At 44.9% G+C, this 15,785-nt stretch overlaps 1 protein-coding gene across 1 annotated transcript in view; it reads left to right on the top strand.

Moving 5' to 3' along the window:
* Positions 1-13,795, top strand: part of GPR68 (G protein-coupled receptor 68) — a 45,881-nt gene extending 32,086 nt beyond the window's left edge. The window contains exon 2 of the mRNA XM_029597796.1: positions 12,468-13,795. Coding sequence (XP_029453656.1) covers positions 12,583-13,692 — 1,110 coding nt within the window. The 5' untranslated portion in view covers positions 12,468-12,582 and the 3' untranslated portion in view covers positions 13,693-13,795. The remainder of the gene's footprint in view (positions 1-12,467) is intronic.
* Positions 13,796-15,785: the final 1,990 nt, after the last annotated feature.

Genomic DNA, 15,785 nt, shown 5'->3' with positions numbered 1-15,785 from the left:
ATTATCCACCCAGACCAAGCGGGGTTTATCCCGGGGTGCGTGGCAGTGGACAACATTCACAAGATTATAGATATAATTTGGTGGGTTAAGCAAAATAATACACTGGCCCTAGCATTATCGGTAGATGTTGAGAAAGCGTTCGACCTTGTGCATTGGTCCTTCTTGTTCAAAATGCTGGAAAGAATGAACTTCGGTTCCTTTTTTCTTCAATGGCTTAAACAGCGTTTCCATTCGCCCTTAGCCTGTGTTAAAGTAAGTGGGGGTTACTTGGCTAGATTCAATGTGGGTAGGGAAACGAGGCAGAGTTGCCCTATGTCTCCTCCATTATTAGCACGTTTTATAGAGCCCTTCACTGTGCGCATTAGAGAAAACCCTAATGTCCGGGGGATTTCTTTGGGAGGCTTCTCTAAGAAGCTTTGACTCTTTGCAGATGATGTACTTTTCACGCTGTCGGAGCCAAATGTCTCCCTTCCTGCAATAGTTCAGGAGATGGAGTGTTTTGATCGGTTGTCTGGTTTTCAGATAAACTGGGAAACGTCAGAGATCCTGAATATTAACCTCACAACTGGGGAGGAGAGGGACCTCGGGGCAGATTTTTCCTTAAAGGGCACATCACAAAATACAATATCTAGGGGTCTATATCTGTGCCACCAATGATATGTTTAGTTTGAATTTTACCCCTTTATGGTCTAAAATCACCAGTCTTTCACTAGTTGTCCTTCAATCTAACCCAGCCTGGCATTTATACTCATGAACAATGGACTCTGAAACTTCTAGGTTAAACTTCCAGGTTAAAGCACCTTTTAAGCTTTAACCCATACGCTCTTTGGTAATACGTTGTAATTCGTTATAATTTCTTCCTGCCTTATCTTCCTTCCAGCTTGTTGCAAGCTTCCAAGTTCTCCTCCCCTGTTGATTGTAACTTTAACTTATTCCTACCTATTGTTATCTTCGTTCACTTGAATTGTTACTCCAGTTATACCCCTTGTTAAATGTAAACCGATCCGATATGGTTATTTACTATGAAGGTCGGTATATAAAACTGTTAAATAAATAAATAAAATCTGTACTGATCTAGAAGAATGGGACGGCTACCATATTTCGTGGGTGGGCCGTATAGCAGCAGTTAAGATGAGTATTTAACCAAAACTCCTGTACTTATTCCAAACACTTCCGTTGACAGTTCCAGAATCCATATTGAAAGCCTGGCAAAATAGGTTAATGAATTTTATATGGGCGGGTAAGAGTCTGACCCAGGGTTGCGAGGAGGGTTCTTTACCAAACTAAATCACAGGGCGGCCCTAACCTTCCTAATTTAAAATGGTACTACATGGCAGCGTGCCTTCATGCCATAGTGGACTGGCACTGCCATCGCAAGCCGAAACCATAGGTATTCTTTAATCAGGAATTTCTGGGCTCATTCCCAGCACTATACTAACATGGCAACCCCGGAAGGCACGGCCATTCGCCAGTCATTTGGCAAAAACAGAGAGTTCTTGGTAGGGACTAGAAATTACCACTACAGTACCTCCTTATACTACAACTTGCTCATTTGGGCCCGGGTTAACTAACCCGGCCTTTTCTGTATGGTGTAAGCAAGGGATTCTATGACGGGAACATGTCTGGGGGCTGTCAGGTCTTATTACTTTTCCTGACTTGCAATCATGGTTCGAGTTACCTAGCAGTCCAATCTTCCCTTATCTTCAGTTACGACATTTTGTATTGCATTCAGGGGTGGGGGTTCGTCTGCAGCACAAGGCCATACACATGCATTTTATGACAAAGAATTTTATAGTTCTATACCTGGCCACAACACCAGAATTCATTCTGTCTCCAGTGACTCTCTCAATCGGCTTCTCCCTCTCCTTTCGCCAAACAAATAGAAAATCTCCTCCCTCCACTGTGCAGTGCACTTCAGCTCACCTCCTTGCTGAGTGGGGACCGTATCAGTATACTGCTGTTCCGTTCCTGCTCGAGGGTGGTAAAAACAAGCAGCTTTCGTTTTTTTCCAGCCCTGCAGGGTGGAAACGTGGCGGCAGAGCAAAGAAAGCAGTTTGTCAAGAAGAGACAACAAGGCACCACCAGAAATGTGCCTTCCAGCTTCCACAGCACCGCCAGCTCGGCTGCACCAGCATCGCATCCTGCTAGCTCCAGTATTAGGATCCTTTCTTTCTCCCAAGTCAACTTGAGTTCTCCTGCGCTGTCCCAGCCATTCCCTTTAACGCTGGCTGTTTCCTAGCATCTCGATATGTCAGTGTGTGGGGGTAGAAATATCCCATTACCTGGGCCTGCGTCCTCTAATTTTATGGCCTTACCCTGCATAGGACATAGGAAAAAAAATAGAGAGCACTAGACATGTGACGGTATCAGAGGTACTTAACAACTCTCTTTATACTGGGCAAGAAGCCCAGGGTTCCTGAGAGAAAAATGTCAGTCAAAAGTTAAAAATAAGAACCTCTCATGATCTTAAAGACCTCTATCATATCTCCCCTCAGCCGTCTCTTCTCCAAGCTTAACAGCCCTAACCTCTTCAGACTTTCCTCATAGGGGAGCTGTTCCATCCCCTTTATCATTTTGGTCGCTCTTCTCTTACTTCTCCAGTGCCATTATCTTTTTTGAGATGCGGTGACCAGAATTGTACACAGTATTCAAGGTGCGGTCTCACCATGGAGCGATACAGAGGCATTACAACATTTTCCGTTTTATTAACCATTCCCTTCCTAATAATTCCTAACCTTCTGTTTGCTTTTTTGACTGCTGCAGCACACTGAGCTGATGATTTTAAAGTATTATCCACTATGACGCCTAGATCGTTTTCCTGGGTGGTAGCGCCTAATATGGAACCTAACATCGTGTAACTACAACAAGGGTTATTTTTCCCCATATGCATCACCTTGCATTTGTCCACATTAAGATAGAAGTTTTCACCAACACCAGAGCCTTTTCTCCCCCATAGTTTAGTGTATGGATCCAGAAAGGTTATTCCCCTCAAGTCATCAAACAACCGGCCCTCCAATGGTAAATGCACTTTTGTAATCTCCTTCTAAAAAGTTTGCAACATGGGACATGTCCAAAACTGTGGTCCCAGTGTACTCGCCATCTGATGGAACTTTAGACACAACATTGACTGCGTCAACTTCAAACGACAGGCACGTTTCCAAGAGTAAAAAGCTCACAAAAGAAATTTGTATTGGGTCTGTCATGTAGAGAGGCTTGTAGTGAGGGAACGGATCATCGCAAAGCACTTCTGAGAATGGGAAGGGGCCATGGAAAAATCCCAATTCTACCCTCCACCGCTCTAAGATTTTAGTGAAGCCTAATGGCTTCTCCTTTTTCTTTATAATTTAATATAATAACATTTATAAACCACTTTCCAGATTATAAAAATAACACCCATGAGTTCATGATTAGAAGAAAAAATGCATGGCAATCCGAAAAGGCTGTCTGCTGTCATGCAATTGATCATTTTCAACCTGATTCATTATGGTTTCCAAGAAAAAGAGAGGAGGAAACCAAACAGCACAATCGATATTAAGAAGCAAAAAGAAGCCAGTGAAATACTAATTGTCTTGAACTTCATATCTGCCCAAAATGCATCACAAAATTAATTAGATACACTTAATATCAACTCCTAGCAAAAGGTTAAATGAATCAAACAATGCAGCTTATCAATTAACCTAACACAAAATAGTATCTCAGCAAGCTGAAATAAAATACTATGATAAAAAACTACATAACATAAATCTTTTCTTGATTTGTAATTTATTAGAATATTTTTGCAGTTCTTTGGTTTATCAATTGTGTAATTTTTAATCATTTTTCATAGTATTTTATTCACTGTTATTGAGATTTTCTTTTAGGTTAATTGATAAACTGCATTGATTGATTCATTTTACTAAGAGTTGATGTTAAACTTATCTAGTTTATGATGGGTTTTCCTTTTTTTTTTTTTTTAAGCTTTCTTGTACAAAGCATAGCAAGCACGCCTTATGAGAAAATCATGTCCATCTGTCTTTGACCTCCTATAACAGCCAAAACAGCAGGAGGCAGGATGATATATTTATTTAGATTTACCCCACACCTTATCATTGGTAGGACAAGGTGAGTTACATTCATGTACAGTAGATAGTTCCCTATCCTCAGAGGACGGGGGTGGCCAACTTCAGTCCTCAAGAGACACAAACAGATCTGGTTTTCAAGGTATCCACAAGTAATATGCACGAGATAGATTTGCTTGCACTGCCAGCACTGAATGCAGGTCTATCTCATGCCTATTCCTTATACATATCCTGAAAACCTAGCCTGCTTGTGGATCTTGAGGACTGGATTTGGCCACCCATGATCTAAGGGGTGAATTTTCAAAGAGTTACGCACATAAAAATTAGCATATAAGCATGTAAGTAGCTTAAATTTACATAATCTGGATTTTATAAACTTCAAAAGCGTGTGCTTACTTTATGTTTCATGCACACAAATGCATGAGGAAAAAAAAAGAGAAAAAAACAGTTACGCATTTAAACTGCTACTTTGAAAGAAACGAGCGTTTATTTCCCAATTTACTGGCGAAATTATACATCTGCTAATTATCTTGCACATTTGCTATCAGACTTGCTTACGGCTTAGTGGGAGGTCTGGGTGAAGAACCTGGAGGGTCTCATTGACTTGGAGAAGGGCTGAGCAAACTGCTCGAGGAATCGGAAAACCATGCACGCATGCTTTAAAATTATACCGACCTGTGCTCGTAAAGTCAGAAATTACATAAGTCCCACTCTATTTTTGTGCATAAAATATATGCAATATGTTTTTAAAATCAGTAGGAAAAGTGCATGCATTCAGTGCACTGAAATACTCGCTTTCAATGCACTGCATGTATTCGCGTGTAAGCATGCATATGTACGTGTGTTACAGGGTAGACATATGGGTATCTTGTAATATGCACGGATTATAAAATGCTAATGTAGATCTCCGTGTGGCCATATGCGAGCGTACATGCGGCAATTGGAAATTATCCTCCAAGGCTGTACCCGAGGTAGTGGCAGATGAAGTGACTTGACCAAGGTTACGAAAAGCAGCAGTGAGATTTGATCCCTGGCTTCCCCGCTCACTGCTCTAACCGCTAGGTGTGCGGTGTGGTACTTGCAGAGTTTCGTGCTGGTTGGGGGGAAATAGCCAGGTCTACAGGAACACCACTCCCATGCCTGTATACTCTTCGTGGGAGAGCGCCTTTTCTATTTGTTATTTGTTCGGTCACAAAGAACGTTCATCCAGGCTTTTTCCATTCCTTGCCAATGGGAAAAACACTCAGTGCATCGGACTCCTTGCGTTCAGAAATCTTTTTCTTCAGGGACTGGATTAAATTTTCTCCTCACGATCTCTGCGACTCTGAGAGTTGCCGCCGGCTCACGGCTGACTGAAGACTAAACACGACACTGAGAGAAAGGAGATGCAAAAGTCTTTGTATCAAGATGGTCAAAATTGATACGGGTGTGGGGACAGGGGATAAGAACATAAGAACATAAGAACATGCCATACTGGGTCAGACCAAGGGTCCATCAAGCCCAGCATCCTGTTTCCAACAGTGGCCAATCCAGGCCATAAGAACCTGGCAAGTACCCAAAACTAAGTCTATTCCATGTAACCATTGCTAATGGCAGTGGCTATTCTCTAAGTGAACTTAATAGCAGGCAATGGACTTCTCCTCCATGAGCTTATCCAAACCCACATCTTCCAGCAACAAAGTCCACAGCTTATTTGTACATTAAGGGGTAGATTTTCAAAGGGTTGCACGCGTATCTACCTCTGCCTCCCCCTGCGCACGCAAGCCCCGGGGCTTGAAAAAATGGGCATTCTGGGGGCGGGGCCGTGGGCGGGGCCGGGGGCGGAAATGAGGCCTCCGGAACAGGGGGATGGAGAGCCTGGAGGCAGGCGTAACTTCTTCAATAAAGGTCAGGGGAGGTTTTAGTTAGGGATGGGAGGCGGGTTAGATCGGGGAAGGTGTGCGGGGGGGGCGGGCGGGCGGAAGGAAAGTTCCCTCCGAGGCCGCTCCGAGGCAGGTTGCTTGGCTCAGCGCACGCAGGTTGCACAATCGTGCACCCCCCTGTACGCGCCAACCCTGGATTTTATAACATGCGCGCGGTATTGCTCCAGGAGATTTAATTTTAGCATTTTTATTTAGTCCATCTTTTCTGGCTTGTTAGCCACTTCAAGGCAGATTTCATAAATTGGGCAGACTAGATGGGCCTTGCAGTCCTTACCTGCTGTCATATTTGGTGCTCGTAAGGAATCAAGAACATACGCTACCAGGGGCAGGGTCCCCAAACTATGGCCCATGGGCCAGACTTAGTCTGCAGAGCTCCTTTTTTTTTTTCCCAGCCCATCATCCTCTGTCTTCCTGTGGTGAGATCCGACCCATGGAGGAAGCTTTTTTTTTTTTCATTCACTCGGGGTGTCGGCAGCAGCAGAAAGGTTGGCGGGGTTTCCCAGGCCCTACCCCAGGAAGCAGATGTTGATACGCAGTGGCAACAACGAGATAAAGGTTTCCCAGATCTGAGCTGCAGGCTGAGAGGCTAGGCCTGGTCAGGTAGATATGAGGGATGAGAAAAAGGAAGGGGGGATGTGAGGGAGGGTGAAAAAGAGAGGAAGGGAGGGGAAGTGAGAGAGCGGAAAGAAGGCATGTGACACAAACACACATTCTCTCTCTCTCTCATTCACACACACACACACACACTCTCATTCACACACACACTCTCTCTCTCTCTCTACATCTTAGACAGTAGGGTTCCCAGGGGTGTGGCAGAGTTGACAACTGAGAAAGTAGAAATATTGTTATTGACCATCTCACTGTCTGTCCCACCCTGGGAACCCTGCCACCTGGCTTCTCCCCTTTCTCAGCACTTCAAAAGGGCCAGACCTGCCCTCCCTGCTCAGAAAGCTCTTAGGGGCATCTCCCTTTTTCCCCTCCCTTCCCCCCAGCTCAGTGAACTCAAAGGTCGGGAGGAACCCCCACCTCTATCATCTGAAATGTCTTTGTGGTCCTTGCTTTGAAATGTTTGGGAAGCCTTGTGCTGGAGGATGAGGCCTGGTTGTCCAGGCTGAATTACTGCTTTATAAGACTAGGGCAGACAAACCGTTCAAAAGAAAGTGAGCAGCCAACCAGTCACGGGAAAGGAAACCTTTTTTTTTAACAGCTGTTGTAGGATCTCTGCTGCCACCCAGTGATGCAGTCACTGCTTCTTGATTTTAATTCTGTTTCATCAGAATTTCATGAGAGTGTAGGTGCCCTGCTAGCCATGGGCTGCCCCCTGTGTGAAAAGGATGCTTTGAGTATATATTTATATTCTACTTTTCACAGCACTTCAAAGTGGCTTACATTCAGGGACTGTAGGTATTTCTCTATCTTCAGAGGGCTTGCAATCTAAGTTTTGTACCTGAGGCAATGGAGGGTAAAGTGACTTGCCCAAGGTCACAAGGAGCAACAGTGGCACTTGAACCCTGGTCTCCTGATTCATAGCCCCCTGCTCTAACCACTAGGCTATTCCTCCACTCATGCTACTTGTTTTGCTATGGTTTTCCCACTGTGTACCCTGTGAGGGCACGCATCAGCTACTTAAAAAGTTATTAAAGCCTAATAATGTGGAAACCCTTGTGTTCTTCTGCCAGCAGAAGAGCTCGTGCTAGAATTCTGCAAGAGGTCAGAGGTGACCCAGCCGTACTGCCACTGCAACACACAAACAGAATCGGAGAACCTTTTGTAAATTAAAAATGATGGCTTTTAATTTTTAATGCTAGCAACACCTGAGAAGCACCAGGACATTGCTTTCTTGTCAGCAGGGAAGAGCTATCTGTCTCTGCTTTAGCCACAATGAAGGAGCCCATTGGCTCTCTGCACTGAAGCGGAGCCTCAGCAAATTCCTAGCATCGTGGCTTCCCTTGTGAGAGAGAGAGCGCGACCCCCCATCCCTTGCAGAAGACCGTAAGCATGAAACATCAGGGAGGGGATTTTTTTTCATCATTTGGCTCAGCTCCGTCACAGCCGTGCAGGCCTGTTCAAAGGTAATCTCCAGGCAGGAGCAGTACAGGACTCAAGAGCTGGGCAATGCAGAATCTTCTGCCTGACCAGCCACCTCCCCCTTGGGTTGAGCCCGCAGGTTCAGGTGGCCGGCGGGGCTTTCTCTGGCAGTGCCCTTGGGACAGAAGTAGCAGCGGAGACGAGGTAGGCCGAGATCAGGGAAGGCAGCAAGGAAGGCAGCGCTGAAGGTCAGGCCAGGTTCAAGAACGAGAAGTCAGTCCAACGCGTAGGAATGGCAGGGCAGGCAGGAAGCAGGGCAAACAAGGAGACAGGAACAGGGAAAATGAGCACAGAACAAAAGCAGGGATAAACTGGAACAGGGTGCGAGGCAAGGCAGGGACCAGACAGACAAGACACCAGAGAGACAAAGACAGGAACAAGGCAAAACGAGGGGCAGGACAGGGACAAGGTGAGACAAAACAGAATGTAGGGCAAAAAAGGGATCGGAAAAACAAGGACGGAAAATATGCGAGAGGGCCAGCAGGAGGCCATACAGGAAACAGGGAGAAGGAACAGGCAGGAGGGGCCAGTGGAAGGCCTCACCGGAGCCAGGGAAACAAACAGACAGGAATAAAGACAGGGCGAGGAGGCCTCTAATAAGCCACACTGCAAAGAGGAACAAGACAAGACAAGAAGGCCTCTATTGGGTCACACTGAAAACAGGAACTGGGACACCGGTGGGCACAGCAAGGAGGATGAGGCAGTGGGCTGTGAGCGAGGCAGGCTTTCAAGGCGTGGTAGGGTTGCCTCATGTGCCTTCGAGGCGAGTCCCGCGCCGCTCAGACTGCAGCTCACTGAGGGCCCCTGCAGACAGGAGGGCCGCACAGCAGCCAGGATCGTTACAGGCTCACGTGCAAGGTCGGAGCTGTGAGCGGAGAACAGTGTCCTTTCTCGCCCTTTTCACTGTGATTGGGAACCTGTGCAATACGGGGAGGATAACGTCGTGGCACCTGACCCCATTGGGGGCCATCCTTAGGTTATGATCATTGCTGAAAACAGGAGTAAATGTGGAGGGCTAGGCTCAGGGCTACAGGACCTGCGCCGGCAAAATCACATTTAAAGCTTTTGTTTCCTTGCAAGTGTAAAAGGAGAAAGATGCTCTTCCCTTCATATATTTACTGGAAGGTTTTAAAGATAAACCATACCCTCTGTAAAAGTATGCACGAGGCACCGAAATACTAATAAAAAATGTTAGGTCATTGTTTTAAAGAAAACATCTTAGAACGGGGACCGGGGCAGATGATGGGAAAACAAGGTAGGAATGGGGACCAGGGGACAGATCAGGTGGGGACTGGGGCACTGGAAAGGGGGATAAGTCAGGGGAAAAATGGACTGGAAGGGTGGGAGGGCAGGGGAGGGCAGGGCTGTCACTTGGGGACTAGGAGAAAGAGCAGGTGGTGGGAGAGTGGGGACTTGGAGACTTGAGGAAGGACGGGGACTCTGTGACCAGGGGGTAAGAGCAGGAACTCGGTGACCGGGGGATCTGGGGACTCGGGAGGAGCAGGAATCGGAGGTGGGGAGGACCTGGAGATGCCGAGAGCGGGGACACAGATGGGGCGGACATTTGGGACAGACAGTAGGAACTTGGCAGTTGGGCGAGTATGAGTGGGGGGGGGGGGCGGTGTTAGATGAGATGGGGAAAGTATGAGTGAGGGTGAGAAGGATCTGGAGTACTGGAGAGAGTACGAGAGGCAGTGGGAAGGAGCTGTGTGTTGTGAAGGTGAGAGAGGGTGGGAAAGGGGCTCAGAAGGCAGTGAAACAGGAGCAATAGAAGCTTCGATAGAAGGGCAACGGACAAAACAAATGGTCCAAGGAGGAAAATTGTGAGAAGGAAGGGACCTGGAGCTGAGAGAGGCAGAGGAAGGTAGATAAAGGTTGGATTGGGTGTGAGTACAGAAGGTGGAGATGGGGAACTAAGGAATGGGTGAAAAATAGAAAAGGAATAAGAGTTTGGGGACGCATGAAAGATGGAGGGAATGAGAAGGGCTGGGAGACAGAAAGCTGGAGGGTAGGTGACAGGTTAAAAGAGGGAGACTGAGGACTGGAGGACTAGAGCGGGAAGAAGAGAGTTGAAAGTTATGTCTGAGATTAGAGGGCAAAGAAGAGAGAAATGAAGAATAAAGATGTAAGGGAAAGATCAGTGTCAGAGACAGATGAAGGAAAGGACAGGAAAGAGAGAAGACAGGAGGAAAGAAAAGAATTGGAAAATGGGAAGGAGATCCTGGAAAAGAACTTAGGAGAAGATCAAAAAGAGATCAAAACCCGATTAACTGCCCACACAAAAGGTAGAAAAGAAAACATTTGATTTTCAGTTTAACCAGCGAGGAAAGTGTCAAGCTTTGGGAACGCGCATTTCTTATATCTTTATATGTTGCATTTCTCTTTCTCTTTCTCCCAGGTTGCACTGTGGTTTCCATTTTGGTTTTTGTCAGCATGATTCTGAATCTAAGTTACAGGCCCTTATTTTGTACTAGGTAAGGGTCAGCCTGTGTTGTGCTTGTATGACTGCACTGAGGGATTCTGTTAGCATGTACTGTCTGTGTAGGGATCTGTAGCCTGTTCTGTTTTTCCAGTAGGAGGTGTATTGGTGTTCTAGGACCTGTAGTAGTAATTGTAGTGCTTCCCTCTTGTAAGTAAGGTTATTGCTGTTATAATACAGCAGTTTGCTACGGAGGTTCTGAGAATGTTTTTAGCAGGGTTTTGTAGTGCATCACAGTGCACCTGGTAGTGGAGAGAGTGTTTTGTTGTCAGTGAAATCTAGACTGAATTTCTTTAATATAATCAAAAATACCGTAATTCAATAGAAGAGAAAAAGGCATGATATTATGGTTTAAGGCACACACACCTTTTTCAATCCCTAGTGCTTATACAAAAAAAGAGATCATTTTTGTTTTAGAATGTGGTGAGATGGGTTGTGGATTTTATAATTAATGTGCACGGTTTAGAGATTTTATTTTTTTTTATAACAAGTGGAATATTAAATTGAAAAAAATGAATGAATAAATAAATCATCAGTTGGGTAAAGGTTAAGGGCCACATCCATACAGACCTATGGATCACAATTTTGGTATCAAGGTCACACATATCTACTTACAGATTATAAATAATAATGTTACATTTTATGTTAAGAGAGAAGTGCAAGGTTCAGTTGTGATATCTTACGTGTGTCGACTTATTAAGGAGTGACATCCCCTGAAGAAAGACCTTTCATCTGAAACGTGGCCTTGTCAGAAGGGCAGTAAGCAATGTATTGAACTATTTCACTGTTATTAGCTTTTACAACTCTCTCTGATCCTTAAAAAAAAAAGTACCAATGGACAATATTCATACAAACTAATCTTATTGTTTTAAGTTATGTGCACATCTTTTTTTTAAGTGCTGAAAAAAGATAGAAAAAATATTTAAAGCTGTTCGTGTTGTAACACACTAATCATGTTATCTCTTGGATGGAGGTTGGCGGTTGATAATTAGAGCAAGTCAAAATCATTACCGGGTGGTAATGCTGAATATATGAAACCTGCCACCTCGTCCATATATATATATTTATTGGATTAATTTTTTGAGGTTTTTTCATCTTCCGTCTAACCTAGTTGCAATTTAAAAAAAAATTAAAAAATAATTATAGAGTGGATAGTTGGAATTTGGATTTTGAAGGTGTTTGGGATTAGTTTTCACATTGAAATTACACCTTTTCAGTGGTAATTTTTGTGCATTGTGGTAAATTTTAAGTTAAAACATTTAAGAGAGCCTCCAAGCTCATGTTGTGTGTATAGGGTGAAGGTGCACTTTTTTACTTGCCATAAGCGCCAAATTGCCTGGCTATGACTCTGCATCTTAATGCCATTCCCTCCAATTCAGTTTCATGGAGTCTGGGCCCAATTGTTTGGGCAGACATCACCTCCAACCTTGAGCAGGAAGCCAATTGGATCCTGGTGCAGGGGTCACTATTCCAAGCATGGCTGCTTCCAGGGGCGCAGTGGAATTACAGGCTAGAAATGTTACATACAGGGAGGGTACAGCTTTCCACGTTTCAAGCCCTGCTCTCTAATTTTGGTTAAATAGCCTCGTCTTTGCCACAGGGAAATATTATTTCATGGTCTCCATATTGTTTTTTAACTCTCTACCAAAATACAAAGCCTTGGAGAGTACATAAATGGAGCTTATTGCTATTTTAGAGATCTAGTATGCAATCAATGGTAGCACAGTCTTCACAGGAAACCAGGCCCAACACCAGCACCGCATAATACGTAGTCAAGATCTCAAGCTATGTGCACATGCACAAGCCAAAGGATACTGGACTCAAGGGACCATTGGTCTATTTGGCATGGTATCTTTTATGGTCACCTCTGGGAATGTACCTGATTTTTAATTTCTTATGCCTTTTTTTTTTTTATTACAGGGTTCTGAACTTCTGAATGGAGTGATAACACAAGGATGTGAAAGAAAATAATTCTTTTAAGCAGGATGAAGATCACATCTTATTTGGATTCTTGAGAAGCAAAATCATCAAAAAGATGGGGAACGTTACAGAAAAGACAGTCGACAGCAACTTTACAAATTGCTCTATTGCTCACAACATACACCAGACGTGGTTCCCTGTAGTGTATGTCTTTGTGTTTGTGGTGGGTTTTCCAGCTAATTGCCTTTCGCTCTACTACGGATATTTGCAAATTAAAGCCAGGAACGAACTTGGGATTTATCTCTGCAACTTGACCGTGGCAGACCTGCTCTATCTCTTCTCTTTGCCTTTCTGGCTCCAGTACGTTCTGCAGCATGACAACTGGACCTACAACGAGCTGATGTGCAAAATCTGCGGCTTTCTCCTTTATGAGAACATCTATATTAGCATTGGATTCCTCTGCTGCATCTCCATTGACCGTTACCTTGCTCTGGTCCACCCTTTCCGCTTTCACAAGCTAAGGACTATGAAGGCCGCCATCTTTGTGAGTGCTATAATTTGGACCAAGGAGTTCCTGACCAGCTTCTTCTTATTCAAACATGGGGAGGTCACCAAAGATCCTGAGAGCCATGTGGTGTGCTTTGAGCATTATCCCATCAAATCCTGGGAGCACACCATCAACTACTACCGATTCTTTGCAGGTTTCCTTTTCCCCATCTTCCTTCTGCTCTTCTCTTACTACTGCATTCTAAGGGTGGTCAGAAAGAGTCACGGCACGCAAGCGAAGAAAAAAATTCAGATCAAGCAGCTGGTGCTGAGCACGGTCATCATTTTCCTGGTTTGCTTTGGGCCGTACCACGTTCTGGTGGTGGTGCGAAGCTTGTTTGAGAACAACTGTGCCTTTGCTGCACAGATTTTCAACGTGTACCACTTTTCACTTTCCCTGACCTGTTTTAACTGCGTTGCTGACCCAGTCCTCTACTGCTTCGCAAGCGAGAGCACCTACAAAGACTTCACAAGAGTGAGAAACTGCTGTTTGAGATGCTTGAGGTGCTCAAAGGTGGACACAAAGGAATCCTTTCAGTTGGATGCTCCTGAAATCTTCCGGAGCAGCGGGACGCTGGCCGAGAAGGAAAACGAAGTGTTGAACAAACAGCAGGTGTCTAGCATTCACTACAACGTTGAAGGGATAGAGTCTCCCACAGGCAGCTTGGACAGACTCTGATGTCACCAGCAAAAAGTAAAGGTGCAGTGTTGCCCTGTGACCCAACTGCCCTGCCTTCCTGCCTTTGAAGGGACGGTTCTCCATTTTGCTTAAAAAAAAAAAAGGCAAAAAAACATAGCCACTCTTTTACATCGCCTTGCAAGGCATCAATAAAATTCAGTCCCAAACTACATTTCAGTTGCACTTCATAGGGACATCCTTCCCGTCAAACGTGTCCCAAAAAGAATTCCACAAACTAAGCATTTGATTGTTGACCTGTCTAGGAGTCGTCGGGTGGGAGAATGACTCAGTTAGCCCAGTGGCTTAATGAGCTGCAATCTCAAGACCTTTTGGGGGTTCGTGAGGATGGCTGAGGGCTCTGCAGAAGGGGCAAATCTGGTAGCAAGTTACTAGAGTGTTATCTGGATACCTCCCGAGATAGATCTCGGTACAGGAAAGGAGCTGTGATCTGGCGCTTATAGTCGGAGGTTCTGTATCAAGAGCTCCTCTGTTTGCATCCTGACGCTGCTTCCATTTAAAACAATTGACATTCCCATGTCCGAACAGCATCCCAATCATTTTCACAATTGTGTTATTTCAGAAACGGGACTACAGGCACTAATGGAGTTCAAAATCTTCCTTTCAGTTTTATTGCCTGATCTGCATAATAACTTCCAAAAGGCAGAGGGAAGAGGGAATGGTATCATCCTCATTCTTACCCAGTTACAGCTGGGTAAAGGGAAGCACAGGGAAACAAACTGGACCTGATTTACTAAGCTTCCCCCCCCCCCCCCCCCCTGTAAAGTAAGGGGAAAAAAAGTCCTTAATAAAACAGGCCGAAAATGATTTGCCCAAGCAAGGTCTTACAGATCTCAGGTGCTTTCCTGGCCTGGTGTTCATTCACTTTGTGCTCTACTGTTTGCATGCTTTTCCATACTGAGAATTTCTCAGCTGATGGGCCTCTGCGCGTCTCCTTCTCCCATGTTACCGAGAAAAGGACATCAGAAAAGGACCAAAGGGTCCATCCAGTCTGCCCAGCAAGCTTATGGTAGCATCTGCCGTGCCATACAGGTCACCCCCTTACATAGTTTCCCAAACTGTCACTTGGCTGCTGTCTGAGACCAAGTCCCGGTTACCTCTTTCCATTGAAGCAGAGAGCAAAGTTGGAGTTGCATCCAAAGGATCAGGCTTATTGGTTAAGGGTAGTAACAGCCACACCAGCACGTTAACCCCAAGCACTCTTTTCTTCATTTCCAACCTCTAGCCTTTAGGAATCCACAGTGTTTATCCCTTGCCCCTTTGAAATCTTTCAGTGTTTTTGTTACCACCTCCTCTGCGAGGACATTCCAGGCATCCACCACCCTCTCCGTGAAGAAATATTTCCTGACGTTGGTTCTAAGTCGTCCTCCCTGGAGTTTCATTACATGACCCTTACTTCTACTGATTTCTTTTCAACGGAAAAGGTTTGTTGATTGTGCATCATTAAAACCTTTCAGGTATCTGAAGGTCTGCATCATATCTCCCCTGCACCTCCTCGCTACCGGGGTATACAAATTTAGGTCCTTCAACCTCTCCATATAAGTCATTTGATGGAGACCCCTCACAACATTTTTGTCACCCTTTTCTGGACCGTCTCCACATGGCTTTGGAGCAGAGCTGGATTTAAGAGCATAGCGCCCATAGGCAGAGAATCAGGCATGAGGGATTTTGTTCCAGAAATCAAAAAGCTGCAAGAGGAATCCCGGTTTGTGGACACCTTCAAAATTTGGTGCAATCAGTACATACCTATGTTGGCTGTGCCTAAATCCATCTCTGCTTTTGGAACTGAAGTTATTAGGAGAGAAGGAGGAAGGGTGGAGAGATTTAAGCAAGTGGTGAGGTGGTAGGGGAGAGAGAATTGTGGATAGGTTGGTGGGGAGACAGGATGTTAAGAGAGAAGGCTAATGGGAGTGAATATCCCCATCAAAAAAAAATCCCACTGAATTTTTTGTATTACTATAAGTCTCTAACAGGGTCATTTATCAAATAGCAATATGGCGTTTTCACATGCGTTAATGTGTTTTTGCATGCAAAAAATGCTTTAACATATGCGCTAAGCGTCATAATGCATGGCG

The sequence above is a fragment of the Rhinatrema bivittatum genome, chromosome 4, assembly GCF_901001135.1.
Source record: "Rhinatrema bivittatum chromosome 4, aRhiBiv1.1, whole genome shotgun sequence".
In the NCBI taxonomy this organism is placed as follows: domain Eukaryota; kingdom Metazoa; phylum Chordata; class Amphibia; order Gymnophiona; family Rhinatrematidae; genus Rhinatrema; species Rhinatrema bivittatum.
The sequence above is the reverse complement of the archived record's forward strand: the minus strand, read 5'-3'. Positions and strand labels throughout refer to the sequence as shown.